Source organism: Amblyomma americanum, chromosome 9 (genome assembly GCF_052857255.1).
Source record: "Amblyomma americanum isolate KBUSLIRL-KWMA chromosome 9, ASM5285725v1, whole genome shotgun sequence".
Classification (NCBI taxonomy): domain Eukaryota; kingdom Metazoa; phylum Arthropoda; class Arachnida; order Ixodida; family Ixodidae; genus Amblyomma; species Amblyomma americanum.
The window spans coordinates 74,360,009-74,378,073 of record NC_135505.1 but is presented as its reverse complement, the minus strand read 5'-3'; the positions used below and the strand labels follow the sequence as shown (position 1 = coordinate 74,378,073).

Here is an 18,065-nt window from a genome sequence, read left to right as displayed (position 1 = left end):
CCAGGACGGATATGGTGATCCGCGAGACAAAGCGGAACGATCAAAGCGTAACGATCAAATGGCGCATGACGTCTAGATGTGCGCCCTGGTTTGGCACCGGCCATACTCAGCAACAGAGATGTTTTCCCGATTCGACAGCATTGACACTTGACTTCGTACGTGCAAGCGACTTGTTTGTGAAAAAGATGGCGCCCATTCGTCTGATTTCAGGTCGCACAGAGATTTTTTTCTTCCCATCCGTGCTAGCGGCAGCTGCTCGTCTGTGAATTTATTACGCAACTTTTCCAGCCTCTCCTATAGGGCACATGACATGTTTTGAACGATCCTGGGTATCAGGAGTGAAACAAATCGAGTTTTCGGCCAGATGGGTCCGGTACAACGCTGGCAATGTGCTAAGTAGAAATCAAGGCTGTCAAGGCAGAAACGTGGACTAGTTGGGGGTTCATTACTAAATAAAAATAGTAGCACTCAGGTCAGGGACGAAGAAATACGAAAGAGACACGGTGATTGCGAAACATAGTATATATTTCTTCGTCCTCATTCTGAGCACTACGCTTTTTATTTAATACTGAGGAGAGTTACGAAGTTCCCTTCGCGTGCACATTTTTTTACTGATCGCAAAGTTAAGCATGAAGAGTTATCGAACTTTGGATGTCCCTTTACAACATGATACCGCATAAGACATATATTCTAGATATTTTACTCCATTTTTCAGATGGAAAATATTTTTACTGTTGTGAAGTTTTGTGCGTCGCAAATTTTGCAAGAAATTTTTTTCATAAGCAATATACAGTGTTTTTTTAATCTATTAAAACAAGAGCAATAATAACAACACTGCGGTGAGCTACATTATTTTACACAAACACCCTAAAATTTCCCGTTTTATTGATAAGGAGTCAAGGACGCTTAATTATTAATGCACGTTACCTAGCCAACAATGCTGTAGTTGGACGGAATAAAATAAAATTATGTCTGCCATATTGTGCATTCAGAGCTTTTTGTGGTAGCCACTACGCTTTTGTTCCAAACTGAAACATTTCATTTGAGCCGCTCGTATTGAATTATGAGAATATGGAGTCCATATGATGTGGAAAAATATAAGCAAGTTTATATCTTGTCTCTACGGAGTCCACAGACATTCTACATAATTTCTATGTGAGTTCGTGTGCATGTCATATGGAGTCGGCAAATTTTTTACGTGCTTCCATACAGTCCATAGAGACTCCATAATATTTCTTATGAAAATATATGTGAATTATGCAACTCGACATATGAAAACTTTCAGTCGGGGTATGTTGTAAAACTGTTCAGCTTTTTTCAGCGCAATTGCTGCACTTGGACACCAATGAAGATTGCACAGTGCTACCACGCAGACAGATCTCACAGCGCGCAACGTTCGCTACGCCATGCTTAGTAGAAAGATTGCTCGAAAAAAAAAATATGAGAAAATCGCAACCTCCACGCCTTCCAACCGGCTGCGGAGGGAACAGTCTGTCAGAAATGGGGCGCTAACATGTCCGCAAAAAAAAAAAAGCTGTGCCAATGTTCGGAGGCTTTAAACGTCTTGACGATGGCTTTTAGTATAAATTATACTTTTAGTATAAATTGTGGTAGTCGTTTTGAAAACGCATTGGTTGTGCAAAATATGTTGAGCGATATTGTTTATCCTTTTTATTTTATTCAACGCATACAAAATCATGCCATGGCTGCTTTGCAGCAGTAGCCGCAAAAATGCATTGAGGGATATACACATACATAGTTCTCTATTGCAGACCGAAATGAGGCAGTTACGGTTCAAGCAAAATTGTGCCGGAAACAACTTTTGTATTTCATAATTTAATTCAACAGGCGTGGAGCCAGAGCACCCTAAAAATACATTTTAACTAGCTAACTAAAATACGGCACACATTTGATCATATTAGCAAACTTTTCGCGTTTATAGCAATGCTGACCGGTAACAGAGAATTGGGCGGCCAGTATTTCAAAAAGTTATTCTTTTTAACATACGTATTTGTTTCATTTACTCTGTTCATTTTTTCTTCAGTAGAGATTAAGCTCCTTCAGCGCTTTGCAACGTTCATTGCGATTGAATCTGGACACCTCAGAGCCAGTGGCTGTCAGCTTAAGGATCGACTGAGAATCCGACGTGAACTTCGGCCACTCGTTTCCTTCGGGTGCGGTTGGAGTCCTGCGAAGCAAACAGGCAAAAAATACCAATGATACCATAAGTGCACTAATCAGGCTTCCGGCGAGTCACTCTTATTCGCAAAGCCATCATAAATTACCATCACAGCGACGCCACTAATTATTAACACCACGAACTTGCGGCGCCCGAGATATTTACTATAGTGGGACGTAAATGCCGAATTTCTAACCTATAAATCTAAGATACCTGAGGAGGTGGCACAAGCGATCTCTCATCAGCCAACAGGTACTGACGACCTCAAAAATATTTTGTAAGCTTTCGTGCAATGACAGGCTTTTTGTTTTTATCTCCTTTATTATCCATGTTTCCATGTCCTCTTTTAAAAGCAAACTAAGTGACAGAAGGTGCTTGCAAAGAAAGAAAACGGAAACAAATAAGTTTATAGAATGCAAGGATAGGCAACTATACGAAACTTAAAAATGGAGCGCCACGCTTATGCTTATTCTAGAGAGCACTTAAATAAGGCGGACAGTTCACACAAGTGTAGAGAAAAAGAAATATAAGAAATTATATTAGGTCGTTCAGAATCGAGGAACTTTCTTTGTGCACTTTCAAAGGCTGCCAAGTTTACCATGTGAATAGAGGTAACTAATAGAGTTTATTATCACCACGCTATGATTGCACTATCTTGGCAGTGAGCAATACCGAGCTGTATAATAACTACAAGACAGTTAATGCTCTGTAGATTGATATAAACGTAACTCTCGTAACAAGAATTAAACTGCGGAAAACACCGTGTATATAAATATATAGGCAACGTTTAGAGGAAAATAAGTTTTTATAATATTTATGACATGTACAGAAAACCTAAACTGATAAGTGACTTCTTTTATCATTAAAATTCCGTTGATGGTAAGCATTTTGGAGGTGTCATATAAAACTGGTTTTAACAAATTGTATCCTAAAGCACCTGCAAAACACGAATTTGAAGCGTCATTCAGGTATTCTCTGCTACGAATGGCTAGAACAAATAATAAACAAATAAAAATAACACATGTAGACGAGATTGGTCCTGTGCACGAAAAACAAATTCGAAGAACCAACTGACCCTTGTTGTACCACTGCTAGCAGGTACCAATAAGGGAAACGCAAAGGTTCCAACTATCGGAGACCGACAGCTTGCCTCAAAGACAGAAGGATAAAAATAATTTCTGCACATCACAATGATGTGCAGTCTGGCACAGTCAGCCAAACATCATACGCGTTTGAAAGTTTTGACTTGAACTGATTTGTAAGTTCAATGACGTTGTGCCGAATTATGTTATTATGTTCACCATTTCGCATAATTTACCGCTTATAGGTTCTCTGCGAGCGGTGTTTTTACTCAGAAAAAGTTCTTGTTGTTATTAATATTAGCTATCACCTGTATACCGGCGGATGTACTAAACTAGTTTAGTTTATAGGGGTTTAACGTCCCAAAGCGACTCAGGCTACGAGAGACGCCGTAGTGAAGGGCTCCGGGAATTTCGACCACCTGGGGTTCTTTAAAGTGCAGTGACATCGCACAGTAGATGGGCCTCTAGAATATCGCCTCCATCGAAATTCGACCTCCGCGGCCGGGATCGAACCCGCGTCTTTTGGGTCAGCAGCCAAGCGCCGTAACCACTCAGCCACCATGGCGGCTTGGATGTACTAAACTACAAGTTAAATGTGTGTATATGCTGGTGTGATAAACTAATTAATCTCCGTCGTTTAGCGAACATCCCTATTGCAATTTTGTATTAAAAGCGATGCCTGCCGAAGTTATTAAGTTAAGGTTTATTACTTTCATGCCGAAAAAGCGCTTTAGAATAGCAAAAGCTTCGCCAATTATACAATAAGGGTGAATACGGTAGACCCTAGCGTCGGGTTTGCTTCGTCTCGTCTAGTTTCTACCGTTATTCCCATCATAATTACGTAATACTCCCTCTGCATTCTTACATTAGACAGCGTTTTCGTTAGCATTGCACGGAGCTTGATGTGGAGGTCTAAAAACGCCGTTTTTTTATCTCTTTTCATCCGTTCGGCTCCATGTCACTGCTGGCGGTTTCTCGTGACTTAGGCACTGGATTGCACTGGATTGAATTGCAGCAGAGACGCACTGATTATACTACAAGCAGAAACGCGGCCCACACAAATGCCTGACTGGTGGACTGATGCCGCCACAGACACACCGGTTCTCAGCACGATCACTCGTTTCACATACCCGACGAGCTTTCCCTGTTTTACCTCTGTGGTGCTTGTGTTACAAATTGCCGAACAAATTGCCTCTTTAATGCAGCGATACTGAATTTGGTTGCGGTAGAGTGGCTAGCGGACGTACCGCGTTAGACCTGCCGTTACTGCGAATCGTTGTTTGCTTTTCCACCTCCTATTTGCTGCCACCACGATTGCCATCACGAGGAATTGATAAGGAAATAAAACAAGGCTGTAAAATGGGGCCCTTGAGAACAAAATTTCAGTTATGCATTCAAGTTTTTGCAAAACTAATACACATTCGAGAGAATGCGAAAAAATAATGGCTTCCACCGTCCTGTCTCATTATTTGCCTTCTGTCGCAGTACTGTGGCACCGAAATTCAGGGCATTCAAGGGGGCTCAGCGTCCCGAAGAAAAACGTTTTTCAGACATTCCTTTTTTCCCTGCGTTTATGAAGAATTGGATTCACTGGCATTTAGAAACACCATCTCACATATTTTACTAACGGTAGTAGTCAATGAAACGCGCGCTATTTTCACCTACATGGAAGTTCTTTAAACTCATAAATAAGGTTCATGTTGCAAAGTACTGCGCAAACACAGCCGCACATCGAAACAGGAAGAGCATGCCGACAAGCGCTCTACTTTTCAATATGAACCGATGCCAACTTGCCTAGCTCTCCATCCTTCTTCATAAATAAGATTTAGGAGTTAAATTTCATACACACCTTCCCTTGGCAAAGCTGCTCCATATGTCCATGATCTTCCTGCTATAGGAAGAGTCCGCAGCGCAGCCGCCTTCCTTGTCGAAAGCTCTGCCAAAGACGAGCGGTATATCGTCACCGTGCGTCATGCCGAACCAAGCCTGTCTTTTGGTGCAGGGCGACACGTAATTCATTTCATAGAAGTGGACTTTCTTTCCAGACTCCGCCATGGCTGTAGCATTCGCCAACTTGCACGCGGCGTTCACGCTGCCGCATGTCACGTGAGAGTCTCCCTTGGTTTCGGCGAGGGCTTGCCTCAGGGCGTCGTAGTCGAAATCTCCAATCTCAGACATATACAATTCATGCAACTTCATAAGTTGTGGAAGCGTCAGGTTTGCGTACAGCCTGCCTAGATAGTGCAACATTTCGGCCTTGTTTATTTTTCTTGGTGCTAGAATCTCAGAGAAGGACTCTCTAGTCCTGGTGTAAATAGCATTCGTTCCCTCGTTCGCGGTCTGTCCAATCATGACGTCCTTGTCTCCGGAGAACTCAGCAGAGCGAGGCTCTATAGGCAAAAACGAATCTCCGAAGATTGGCTCAAACTTACCATATTCAAGGTAAACAAATGTCTGCTCGACGATGGAAAGGAGTGTTTCGTTGATATTTTGAAGGCAAGGGACGATGTTCGCGTCGGAACTGTCGTTGTAGCATCCAAATCTGCGAGCGAAACTGCGGGAGTATTTCAACATCTCAAACTTGTCTTTCGCACGTCCCTTCTTTGTGACACCGGCGCTCTGGATAATGGCTCGCTTGAAGAGAGCCTTGCTTCCTGGTGAAAGGAGGTGAAAGCCGGTGGAAATGCCGCCGGCACTCCAGCCAAACAAAGTAACTTCCTCCGGGTTCCCGCCGAAAGCGTTTATGTTGTCCTGAATCCACCTAAGGGCCAGCGCTTGGTCGTGGAGGCCTTGGTTTCCGGGGGCAGCATCTGTGCCATCGTAGAGGAAGCCGAACGACTGCAGCCTGTAAGGTGGCAATAATTGTAAGTGAGATGGCATCAAACAAACGCTGTAGTGAACATAGGCTTAGCTTGTAAAGTGCCAGAAAGAATTTGTGAATGCTTGTTTGGGTAAAGAATGAAAGTTGCGATCTTTATCCAGAGTGTGCAAGACAGCTGTGTTGCGAGAGGCAGACAGCATGAGCTCAGAAAAACTTGCAACTCACGAGTCCTTTACCAATGCTTACTTCAAGTGTGCTCGGGCTGGGTAAAAGAGTTGAAGTCCGGGTTTTGCGCGCACCTTATTTGCAAAGGTTAAAACTCTCAGATGTATATCATTTGAGACCGAAGAAGTGCATTCAGCATGTACTTTGCCAATCACAGCAGCAAAAAAAAAAAAAAAAGATGATCGTGAGACAAGTGCATCAACACAACTTGATTATTTGATTGAGCAGTGAAGAATACGAAGGCTTAAATTAAAGGATATTTGAGGTCAAGTACCCTGTTTTTTAGCAAGGCTTTGTTCTAGAGGAGGCATTCGCTTTAGAAAGCAGGCGTTTGAAAGAAACAAAAAATGTATTTAAATGCTGTTGTCTTAAAATATTTTTAATGTTCGTTCAAGTTTCAGACAGCCTATATTTAGTATGCTTGCAGGTACGGTGCACAAAAAGAAAGTTTTTGAATCTGCTAGGTTGTTGGCAGCTCTCTGAGAAATCTTGACCACTGTTTTTTTAGCTAGGTTTCGTTCTTGTGGAAAAAAAGTCATAAAATGTGTGGACATGCCGGTTGCTTAAAGGCTTGCAAATATTATATGTTGAGGATTGTCCTTGTCCAGACCTTTTTCAGCCGATATACCGCATTGCCTGATCTGCATGGACAGGTTCTTGAATTTTATCGTAATTTGAAAAAGAGAATGATATAAAAAGAAGATAAAGCGCAGTATACAGTGTGCATGGAATAAAGCAATCTACCTCAAGTAAACTGCGTTAGCATGCGATGTAAACATTTAACTTTGATTAAATCTGTCGAAGTCCTGGCTTCAGAGGGCCGGCATATTTACCGTTGGCGTTCGTTTCGATTGTGTGCATATATGCGCATTACGTGCACAAGGCTTGCGAGAGTGAAGTTCAACGACTGGGGATGCCAGTGGAGCTGACAGCACGTTCCCCACAATCGAAGTATTCATGAAGGTTTAAGAATTGGAGTAAAGTGTCAGCGCAGTTGCCGTTTTTTTTTTTTGCTTATATTTCACGTCATCTGTTCTCTGGCGAGCTTCGTAAGGCGGAGTGCACCTTTAGAGGTTAGGTATCGACGACGATTGCGAGGAAAAAATTCCAAATCCATCCTCGAAAAGCGCGGAAGTGTTGTCCACCTTTAAAGCAGACCCTCCAGTGCTGGGCAGACGCGCAAGACTGCCGGCTTGAAAAAGCGAAGATTTCTGAGGCTCCATTGAAAAGACCACTCGGCGGCACAGCGCGCATGAACAATGATCCGCGGCTGCCTATCTCAACACTGCGCTTTCATTTTGCATTTCTTTGCACCTACTTTTTCTGCCCTCGGCCGCACCTGCCCTCTCTCTTTCCTCTTATCTATCTTACATCGTTTAAGTAGACAATGACGCCTAGATATCTGGGCTTGTGCGATTAACAGCTGACATTTTATAATGAATGCCAACTCTCTGGTTCCTCTGATTGATTTGGAGCAAAGTAATGACAATTGTCTTTGTATTACGCCCTCTCTACCCCAAATGCACGACGTGAACAGACGTCAGCTAGCTGCGCACGTTCATGAGAACAGGATGACAGGCAAATTGCAAGGGAGGTTAACGCCCGAGTTTTAAGGCGAACGCCTTTAATGGCTCATACTCGCAGTCAACAACCTCGGCATCCGTTACATGGCCAACCGACCGTCACGACAACGGAAGTGACGTCATACCGTCCGTTCAGCCGTTAGGCTCCTCAACTCGATAAGAAAAAATCTTTGAGCACGATTGGATTCGAACCACCATCTTTCCGTTCCGTAGCCAAGTGTGCTAGCGCCTGCGCTGCTTCCTGCCAATGAGCATCTACTTCTCCTTGTCTAGGGCGGTGAAGAGTGTTTGCGGAAAGGCGTCCAGTCAGACGGATGCCTCCCGAAGATTCACAAACGATTGTGTATTTAATTAACATCTTAACCACACATCGGTGATACAAGCTGCAATTCCGCGCTAAGCGCTTTCGCCTCCTTGCATTTTAGGTCAACAACGTGTCCGCTTAATTTTTGTTTACCAACTCGCAGAATGCCAACGTCACTTTAAATTTCTTAAAATAGTGAGATCTTCCTTCGATGTTCCAGCACCGTTCTCTACTTACTAGTAAAGCGTTAACGTCATTTCCCGTACATCATTTTCCTTGGCGTTCTCTCTCTCTTCGCGATAGATGATTCAGCCTCACGTCTGTATTCTGAGCGTCCTACCTTTTCTTGCGATGTCGCCCTGTTGGGTTTATTCTAGATGCCACCAACTTGCGTTTGTTTAATAATCTACGGTTGTCTTTTCTTTTAGCACGTCTCCCATAATTTCTGCTATCCTAGGTTGCTGAGCAGTCCCTCAAGACATTTGAATATTTGAATAAAGCAGCCGAGCTTTCAGAGCTCGGGCGCTTTAGATGAGTACAGGGGATAGGTGTAAAAAAAAACGAAGTTTTACTTCACTGATTGAACGTAGCACTTCTGCACAGTGTAATAAAAATTCTGATGTTCACCTAAATATGAAGGCACTATCATATCACACAGCCCAAGAGGGGACATACATATTTGAAGGAGTGTCCTGTTTAGTAGTGGCATCTGAATAAACCTTGGAATCGAATCATTAGCTAATGCTGTGCATGGTGAGAAACAGCTACGTATTATACTTTTTTCTTAAATTTGAGATTATATCGCTCATTTGAACAGCGATACCTTAAGGAGATTTTTTTTTTTCAGGGTAAGCGATTTTGACCTCTGAGTAGCAGTATATCGGCTCCTTAAACTGTAGCTTTTAACTCCTACACCAGAACAATTTTGCCAATAGCGGCCTCAACTTTTAAAAAAGCAGGACATGGGAGGGGGGGCGAGACGTGGGGGGGGGGGGGGGAACTGTGCACTGCAAGTAGACTTGACAGGGAAAGCAATTTTCGTGGCGAGGCCGGGCGCGGCGTGTGGTGTGACTTAGCTGTCACATTGTTTTTATAATCTACTGGAGTAAGTTTTGGACAGAGAGATAGCAAATTTTCAATCATCGACAAAAGTGTACGGGGAGTCAGTGGAAGCGCAGCCTTGTTTTATATATTTTGCGCGTTCCGTTATAAATGCGGAAGTGGACCAAACTTGTAAACACAAATTAATAATACCGCTGTAGCCTATAATTTTGCTGTTTGAAGCCCACTCGCCATCAAAAACATAACATCTTCACGTCCTGCCAATATAAATCAGTACATGTTTATGGATACGATATATTCACGGATACGCAGGAATGGAGAATACGAGAATGCAAATCAGTGCTCGTATGAAACTGCTCCCTAATGCTTATGACCGGAGCACCAAAATGGGTCTCATGTGCATACCTTGCTGCTCGCAGGAAACATATTTCATGTTACCAAGTCTTAATTATCTGCGCGTGTTCAGTGACGCATATTTAATTTGCATAAATCTAGATTTAAGCTACGTTTCGCTCGCCAGCGTACAAACATGAAAGCATTTTCCTGGTATTCTTACAGGCCGGTTTTCATTATTCAGAATCGTGTTCAAGTAAACATACCGTGAAATATTTGTCAGCGGCTATAGTATCTGCCGCCCTCTTATTGAGGTGGTTTGTCTACTTTGGGAACGCAATTTTATTTCGTTAAAAAGCGGTAGGAACAAAACATCCATACGGTGTGCTAGAAATAGGCTTGTTCGACTCTGTGAATTTACGGATCCATACCGAAGCATAGCTACATATCGCGTTATGTAAACAACGGCCTAGTAAGAATTGCAAAGCTGGGCTGGTTGCTTGGTTCACATGCAAGGAGTGTGAACACTGCGGAAACACACACAAAGATAGACAATGCAAAACGAGTGTTGACTCACAAATGAACCTTTCGATGCCATCTTCTCAACAGCGGTTCAGCTGTGAGTTAGTGCGCGCCTTGGGCTGTCTACTCTTGTCGGCGATTTTTGTGCTGTTCACCAACCAATTACGTGAATACTATGCCTTCACAGCTATAACACAATATATGCCTGTAATAACAAGGAGCGTTTATATTTATAACTACGTCGTATGCGTTTACAACCGCCGCACAAGTATACTTAGTTCCAAATTGGAAGACATGTAGGTTACTGTTTGAAAACGTTTACCTATAGGCAATTGTGACCACAACGACGTTTCCTAAAGCAGCCAAGTTGCCTCCGTCATCGACAGGCATTGCTGCCGAACCCACTTGAAATCCCCCTCCATGAAGCCACGCCATGACAGGAAGCGCTGCAGACGCATTGAGCGTTGGGGTCCATACGTTCAGGTAGAGGCAGTCTTCACTGGTTGGCAGACCTGTGAAGAGAAGACGGCACGCGATGTTATTACGGGCTTTACGATAGCACTTAAATGGACTTTGGTACACGCGTGTACTACTCGAAATACCACTTGTGTACCATGTGCTGCCAAATGGACAGCAGCGCACCTATGAATCGTATTTTAGTTTGCTTAAAACTACTAAAATCTCAAACAAATCTTTACGCGTGATTTATTTCTTTGTTATGTGGTATAAATTTTTGCCACGTTTTCTACAAAACTATTGGCAGAAATGGCTTCCACGGAATTTCATTTAATTTATAGTCATTTTGATTTCAATTGATGATCTTTATGTATGTGGGATATATTAATGTCTCATGCCTCAAAAATGAACAAGGAGAGTTGTTACTTCTCGCAAACCATAATTGTCAGTACAGTCATATCAGCGAAAATCGGATATTGACTGGTAGGAAGGAAATATCACTAATTTGCTAAAAAAGGTGCAGCTAGTCCATACTGATAGAAAACAGAATAGCTATTCAACACAGTCCATTCACAGCTAAGTGGGCACTGCTGGTGGCGTTGTTTTTAACCACACATTTGCTGGTATTCTGCAGTACAGCCTTTGTGCTGCATTGTTTCGCGTCGCTTCGTTACGTTGCTTTTCTCGTAGTCATGCAAAGTGTTCTCTTCGCAGCTCTACTGACACAAAAATTCGGCGGACACTTTGGTTTTGTCTTAAGGGAATGACGATATAGTGTTTTGAGATCCTTCAGCTGTCTTTGCATACCACTTCGCGGACGCAGACTCTGGCGGTAAGGGCACAGAGGGCCTCCTTTCGGCTCGTCTCCAATGCAATGACCGCAATTTTCCTTAAGCCCTAGTTATTTACCTTATAATCTCACAATTCATTATGACATCTGAGTAATGTTGCGACATTACAATCACAATTTATCTAGTGATTTAAGAAGTTTTCAATTCCGTGGACCCACGTATAGCCTGTTGACCAATCCGGAATTTCAAGACAAGTCGACGCTGAGCCTCAAGTCAAGTCAGGTGCGTTTCAGGAATGCGCATTACATGGCTGAGGACAAGGGAAAAACCACAATATAGCAGCTTGACGCGGCTCCGTTTCCCTAAAATGCATCGGCGGAAGAGATAACACGCTGCCAATGCAATGGATATCTGGTCCTGAAACACTGGGGTTCTCTAATGTTCGCTGACAGCACGCATCATGTGGCCGTTTCTGCATTCTGTCTCAAGCGAAACGCGGTCCTCGTGGGCGGGATTCGATCCCGAGAGCGTGCACTCAGTACTCGAAGGACGACTCCATGAAGCCAGCACTGCGCCTTAGGCGTTCTCTCACTTACCGTTGCGGACCAGGAACGCATCGTTAAGAATAACCGTGAACGCATATCTTAATCATTGTTTGGATGTGACATATATGTTTCTCACTCTTGTCTGTTTACGTCATTCTAAGGTTGATGGCCATGCTATCGCCAGTCATCAGACCTTCGTTTGCTACACAGTGGTTGGTTGGTCAGCGAACGTTCTAATTCCATGTCCAACATTTTTCGACAAAGATTTAAATATAGGAAATCTGTAATGCACTGTTGAGGAAAGTTTGAAGATTTTCATCCATTCTTTCGATATGTAGCAAAATCTTTCATTTAAAAATTGTCCATCGCCTGCTTGCAGGCGTTATGACTGCCAGCGAAAATTGATGGGAAAGCTTTTGACGGTCGCAAAAACGTTAATATGAAATAAATACAAAGCCTGTCGTTGAGAGATCTGCGCATTTAATGATTTTTATAGGGTAGCGTTACAATATATGAAAAAGCTGCGTTTGCAAAATCTTTCCATTTAAAAGATGTTTTTTTTTATATAAATTGCTGGGAATGAGATCGTTGTTAAACGATTGAATGGCTTTGGCAGAGGTTCTTACTTTATTTTGGCGTATTTAAGGGCTGTGTTCATGCGGGCCAAACACCGGTCTTTTTTGACATTGGCACGAGTGCAGATAAGTTTTGTACCTACAGAGAGAACTTGCAATCTTGTTAAGGCTGTTTGGCACACGTATTCAGGCGCTCTATAGTGCAGAGTTCTGCTGCTCCAGTAGCATTGGTCAATCTTGTTCGAAGACGCGGCCGTAATGTGTGACTTCGAAGAAGGACCATCCCCCGTTGTGCTTCGTAGGATACGGGTCGGAGTTGCCATAACTTTAGCTGTGACACGAAAGTGGCCGCATTTCAAAGATTTATATCCCCGCCCCGGGTGCCCAGTCTGCAAGATCCGAGACTGTCAGGCGGATATCTCCCACCTGTTGTGTGTTTGCTCGGCGCTAAAGATTACGAGAATTCGGCACCTGGCAGCGGTGGGTCTTTCACCGGACAATCCGGATTCCTATATTGCCTGGACACAGGGTGCATATTATCGTTCACTAGTTAATTTCATTAGATCAGCCCAACTCTTTTGATTTATTTAAGCATCCTCCTCATCTCTCATTTCATAACCTTTATGCCATGAGGCAATAAACATCGCATGAAAAGAAAAAAGAAAAAGGACCAAGTGGCCAATCGCAGGAATCAGAGTGTACAGGCTCCCCACATGTACGGCTTGTTGGATCCTATCAAAAATCTAATAAAGGTAAAACATAATTTAAGTTAATATATTAAGAATTAAAAACAAAAATAAAAACGCGACGAGTGAAAAGAAAATAACAAAGGGCATGAACAAAATAAAACTAAAATAAAGAAAAACTGATCGTCATTGGCTGCCAATGGCTCCGATCAGCCCAGAACGAATGATGCGGTCTGGTCGCCAAGCAGCGTATGGTGGAGTCGATTCCAACAGACGCATGGACGCCGCGGTTACTGCACTGAACATTACTGACTACTAGCAGATGACGAAATGGAAAAGGCGATCAATCTACACAGAAAACGGCCCAGGAGGCGTTCATAGCAGAGGAAACATTTTTTGCAATATTTCCTTTCATTATTAGAATAGCATTCTTTCTTTTTTTTAGAAAGAGCAGCTTTCAATTAGCGTTCTTCCCGACATTATACCGAAAAATCAATAATTTTCTTTGTAAAAGATCAATGACCAGCCGACGTGATAGTCAGCGCTTCGCTATTCAAAAATAACACAGTTATTGTTTGCAAGCAATTTGTATACAGGGCTTATACTTTAATTTAAAGTCAGCAACATGAGAAGCGAAAACAATGGATGAGTCCGCTTATTATGCCTCAATGATTTTCTAGGACATATATTGTTCAGTAAGATAAGGATCGACTTGCATTTCCTGTCGGTTAGAGTAGATGATCTTAGTACACTCCGCATCATTAGCACTCCAGCGTGAATGTACAAGAGTGCCGACAATAGCATAGCTCCTTACATTAGGACCGTAATGATTCCATCATCTCTATTTATTTTTTAGGCACTCTTTAAGCTATGCACCTAATTTCACGTTGCCTTACAGAGTGGGCCGTTTTGTAAACAAGTTTTGGTACTTTTGACCTTGAGATGATTCTTTTTGTGTTGTCCATGTTTTGTTTCAAATTTTGCAGGAGATGTCAAAGCAAACTGCCCCAAATTATAATGCGAGAATGATTTGAAACAAAGAATGGTTCTTCAACATTATGCTGCCAGTGAACGCCATCATGATTGAGGGGAATGTTCAATATACTTGCCTCCTTTTTTTGTAACTTCTACTTTTTAAAGGTACTTTTTGTCATGCACACTGCCTTGATATGTCGCCAACGATCAGGGCACATCAATAATTACGTCTAGTTAATTTTATTTACTCCTAATTTTGAATACCATGCGCGCTTCTCCAGAGCTTGCATCTGGCTTGGCAGAAAGAGTGGAGACGGTTCCCTTTCCGCGTTATATAGAGGCCTTGAGAAGCTACAAACCATTAACACATTTTAATCGCGTAAGCTTGTTTGCGGATGCCAAGGTTCCGCCTGCCTGGGCTTTTCGTTTCTTGTGGCATGACAAAATGAGCTCGGTCATATATGTGGCGTATTTTTTATCGTTGCAGAAAACGTTTCATGCATATCTATAGCAGAAACCTACAGCTCGCAGGACCTTCTCCCTAGATTTACTCACCCGATTGTAAGGCACTAAAGGAAGCCCTTCAGTACAAAAGAATGGCGTTGTCAGACGCTGCTTTCTCAGGTAGCAGGAACTATTGCCAGCTTTGAGGTGGCTTAGGAACGAATAATGTGTCCAACATAAAGCGGAGTTGCCTAACGACTTTTAAAAAGAGTGACATTTGCAATTTTTCAGTTAAAATTTATTTATTTATTTATTCAAATACCTCACGGGCTCCGACTGGAGTATTATGTGAGGGGGGTTACATAACTGGGGTGGGAAAAAGAAGCAAGTAGAACATGGTTATTTTAACATCGTTATAATATACTGCTGACGATTAGGCTTCAATAGAGAGCAGCGTTAATGCTTGTTTTAGAATGAATTCGTTCCTATTGGTTTACCGCATGGCGCAAACGTTCCCGTTTTTCATCCATCAGTAGGTGCTGGAGCAGGTGGCAGGGACTGCAATTTTAAATACTATAACAAAAAAGACGCAACAGTCCGCATCGACCTGCACCTGCCGTAAAACTAAGGAACATACTGAAAAAAATTACGCTTCGCTACGATAAGCTTTCGTGTCATTATCCTCCGCACGTAAGCGTCCAGAGCCACTTTTTTCGCCATCGTTTTGCCGGCAGCTGCCTTTGGGGCATACAGAGTGGTGCGGCATTTCCGGGGTCCGCGTTTATTTTTTTGGAGTAAAGCACGGTATATTTAGCAGCTACCGTTGTTTTCTTCGATAGAGCGGCATGGTTTAGCCATTCAATGGCTTTTGATGAACTCTCAATAGTGCGGACTTCACTCAAGAGAGCATTAACCTGATGCATTTTAGAAATCACTCTTTACATTTAACAGTCCAATATTTCATTTTAACCCTTACCTATACCTGCGTTTTTTCAAATAACGTTTGTTCTAAGTGGCGTGCAATGTCAGAAAATAATTATGCTATAATTGCGCTTCATTAGCGTTCTTGCAGGGGCCGCAGCGCTTTCATATGATACCCGTTCGCTTTCTTTCCGATCTACTTACATGATTTCGATATAAATAAAAAGTTTGATATCAGTGTTTGCTTGAGAGAAGTGATACGGCTTAGACGAAAACTCACAACCGTCTTAAAACTTTCACAAAAGCCGAAGAAAAAACATCTAGACCACGGCCGATTTTTAAACCGTAAATCTGGCATAAAACGTTGTAACTTTCTATTCTCCTCATAAAGCAATGCTGAAATTTCCGCTGGTGAGCAATTAGTCTCGGAATAGTAGAAACTTTCATGAATATGTAATCTGTGAATAAAAATCTGAAAAATATACTCGTAAGTATAAAAAAAATTACTGACCTAAACTGTATTTTGTACGCCAAACAACAAATTACGTTTACTGAGCAAATGAAAATGGAAAGCAACAACAAATGGACGCCTTAATTTGCCGCAGAAATTCGTGGCTACAGTTCACGTTTTGTCTTATTAGAAATACGCGTAGCGTGGCATATTTTGTGATAAGACGTTATAATACGAGAGGAAATAAGGCGCACAAATAACTACGCAAAGTATTGATTTTGTAAATACAGTTGTGACTTTTCTCCGGAGGACATGTTTTTTAATATGTACCGTCCACATTTCTTCTGATACAAATTTCTCGCCTGCTTTGCTGAAAGAATTTAGACGCTGGTAATAGCACGCGTCGAAATGAAATAGCTTGTACAGAAATCTTTTATACTTTTTTCTACTATGCCATCCTTGTACTTTCCGAGGACATGCAAATCACACATAGAATTTTATAAAAAGGCCAAGTGAAAAAAGATATGCAAAATGAGAAACAAGGAGCCCAACACTCACCAAAAGGAACCCACAAAAGGTTCCTGGGCGCGAATGCGGCGACTTGCATGCACGACGGTGGCGTCTTGGTCGCATCCCGCTCGTTGTCGCCCCACGGCGTCTCGGGTTCGGGCTTCCGATATCGAAGCTGTCCGACCGGCGGCTTAGCATACGGTACGCCCGTAAAGGCATACACGGTCTTGTCGTCTGCAACTACGCGCTTGGAACCGCGCAGTTTACCGACAGCAGCATTTATAACCGGGGCCTCCTCGTTGTTCGGAACACTAGCGCTGGACACTGAAATTACCAGGAATGCCAGGGAGAACAGGCAGGCAACGCTAAGTATGCGTCCCGCCATCATGTTACGGGATACCGCGGCACAGCTGTGCAAGCCACTCAATGCGGCGATGAGTCGCGGGGAACAACTGCCGAGTGAGAATATCGTTATCACGCTGTCGGCAAGGTGTCCCGCAGCTGCGGGCAGTGTTGGCTCACATCGCGGTGCCTGTAGAGGGGCCAGATGAGGGAGAGGGCGGAGGCGGAGAGAGTGCCAGATCAAATCGCCCCGATTTCCGCACGGCTGACCTCAATACGAGCGGCGACTCGATGCGCCGCTGCCGTTCGTCTTGACTACTTGCTGTAAACTTGTTTGTCGTGTTCTGATTGTTGTAGACACTCGCGTGCTTGTTTTCACGTCCTTGATGTTTCTTGCGAGCATCCGCCAGTAAAGGCACTCATCCCCCTTTCGTAGGTAACAGTCCCTGGAGGAGAGTCGCAGGAAGCCGTTGATATCGCATCGCGTAAAAAATGCTCAGCAGAGTGGAAATTCACCACTCTTTGACACAAAACATATACAGCGGGCTTGAATTCCCTATTAACTTTTCGCTTTATTTTAATTTTGCAGGCAAATATAAGCGTCGTATTTTTTGGGAAAACTTGATCACCCTGTGTATTCTCGAAGGGGGTGCTGCTGACTTTCTTCTTACCCTGAGTTTTTGTTTTGTGCACACTTTGTCGAGGTAATTACTCGCCAGCTTTTGAAATCGGTGCCTGAAACCATGAAGGTAGGTGCCCTTAAGCTATTTATCGTGTAGCTCTTGCTAATAGCGGTGTGGTAGTTGTAACCGCCAAGCCTATTACCTCCAAAGCGCTGGCCTTCGTGCCATAATTACTGGACCTGGTAATCCAGAGGGGCAAAACTGGCAACTGAGGCGCATCTTAATTTATAGGCGTTGGTTTTTTTTTCTCAGCATAAAAAGACTGCCAACAGGAAACAATTTTCCGACTGTACGGCTAGGCTATACGCCCGAAGTGGTTTGATATGCACACTTTCTCGATTTATTATTTTCTTACTTTATGCCATGATAATTGCTTTGACTCTAACCATTTGAAGTGCGGACACATTGATGTGACTTGATAATAAAAATAAAACTTTCTGCATCCTTTGATACTTGAGAGCCGATTCTCGGATGAAGTTGCCTGCAAAGCAGTATATCTGTTTCAGGTAGGTTGGGCCTAATTTCTAGTTTTGTTCTCTATTTCGAGATATCTGTCCTTCTGCGTTCAAGTATCA

The 18,065-nt window shown here is 42.9% G+C and overlaps 1 protein-coding gene across 1 annotated transcript; it reads right to left on the bottom strand.

Moving 5' to 3' along the window:
• Nucleotides 1-1,658: 1,658 nt before the first annotated feature.
• Nucleotides 1,659-16,999, bottom strand: LOC144105331 (cholinesterase-like). The gene is made up of 4 exons (XM_077638468.1): nucleotides 16,514-16,999; nucleotides 10,434-10,623; nucleotides 5,111-6,106; nucleotides 1,659-2,188 (listed from the first exon to the last, which is right to left on the bottom strand). Exons 1-4 carry the CDS (start codon nucleotides 16,851-16,853, stop codon nucleotides 2,041-2,043), a joined length of 1,674 nt encoding a protein of 557 aa, XP_077494594.1. The 5' UTR covers nucleotides 16,854-16,999; the 3' UTR covers nucleotides 1,659-2,040.
• Between the last annotated feature and the right edge of the window lie 1,066 nt (nucleotides 17,000-18,065).

Coding starts and splice junctions, on each gene's coding strand:
- LOC144105331 (XM_077638468.1), bottom strand. CDS start 16,853: ATGATGGCGGGACGCATACTTAGCGTTGCCTGCCTGTTCTCCCTGGCA. Junction 10,624..16,513: donor CCTTTTGTGGGTTCCTTTTG/GTGAGTGTTGGG, acceptor TTCTCTTCACAG/GTCTGCCAACCAGTGAAGAC. Junction 6,107..10,433: donor GTGGTCACAATTGCCTATAG/GTAAACGTTTTC, acceptor GCCACCTTACAG/GCTGCAGTCGTTCGGCTTCC.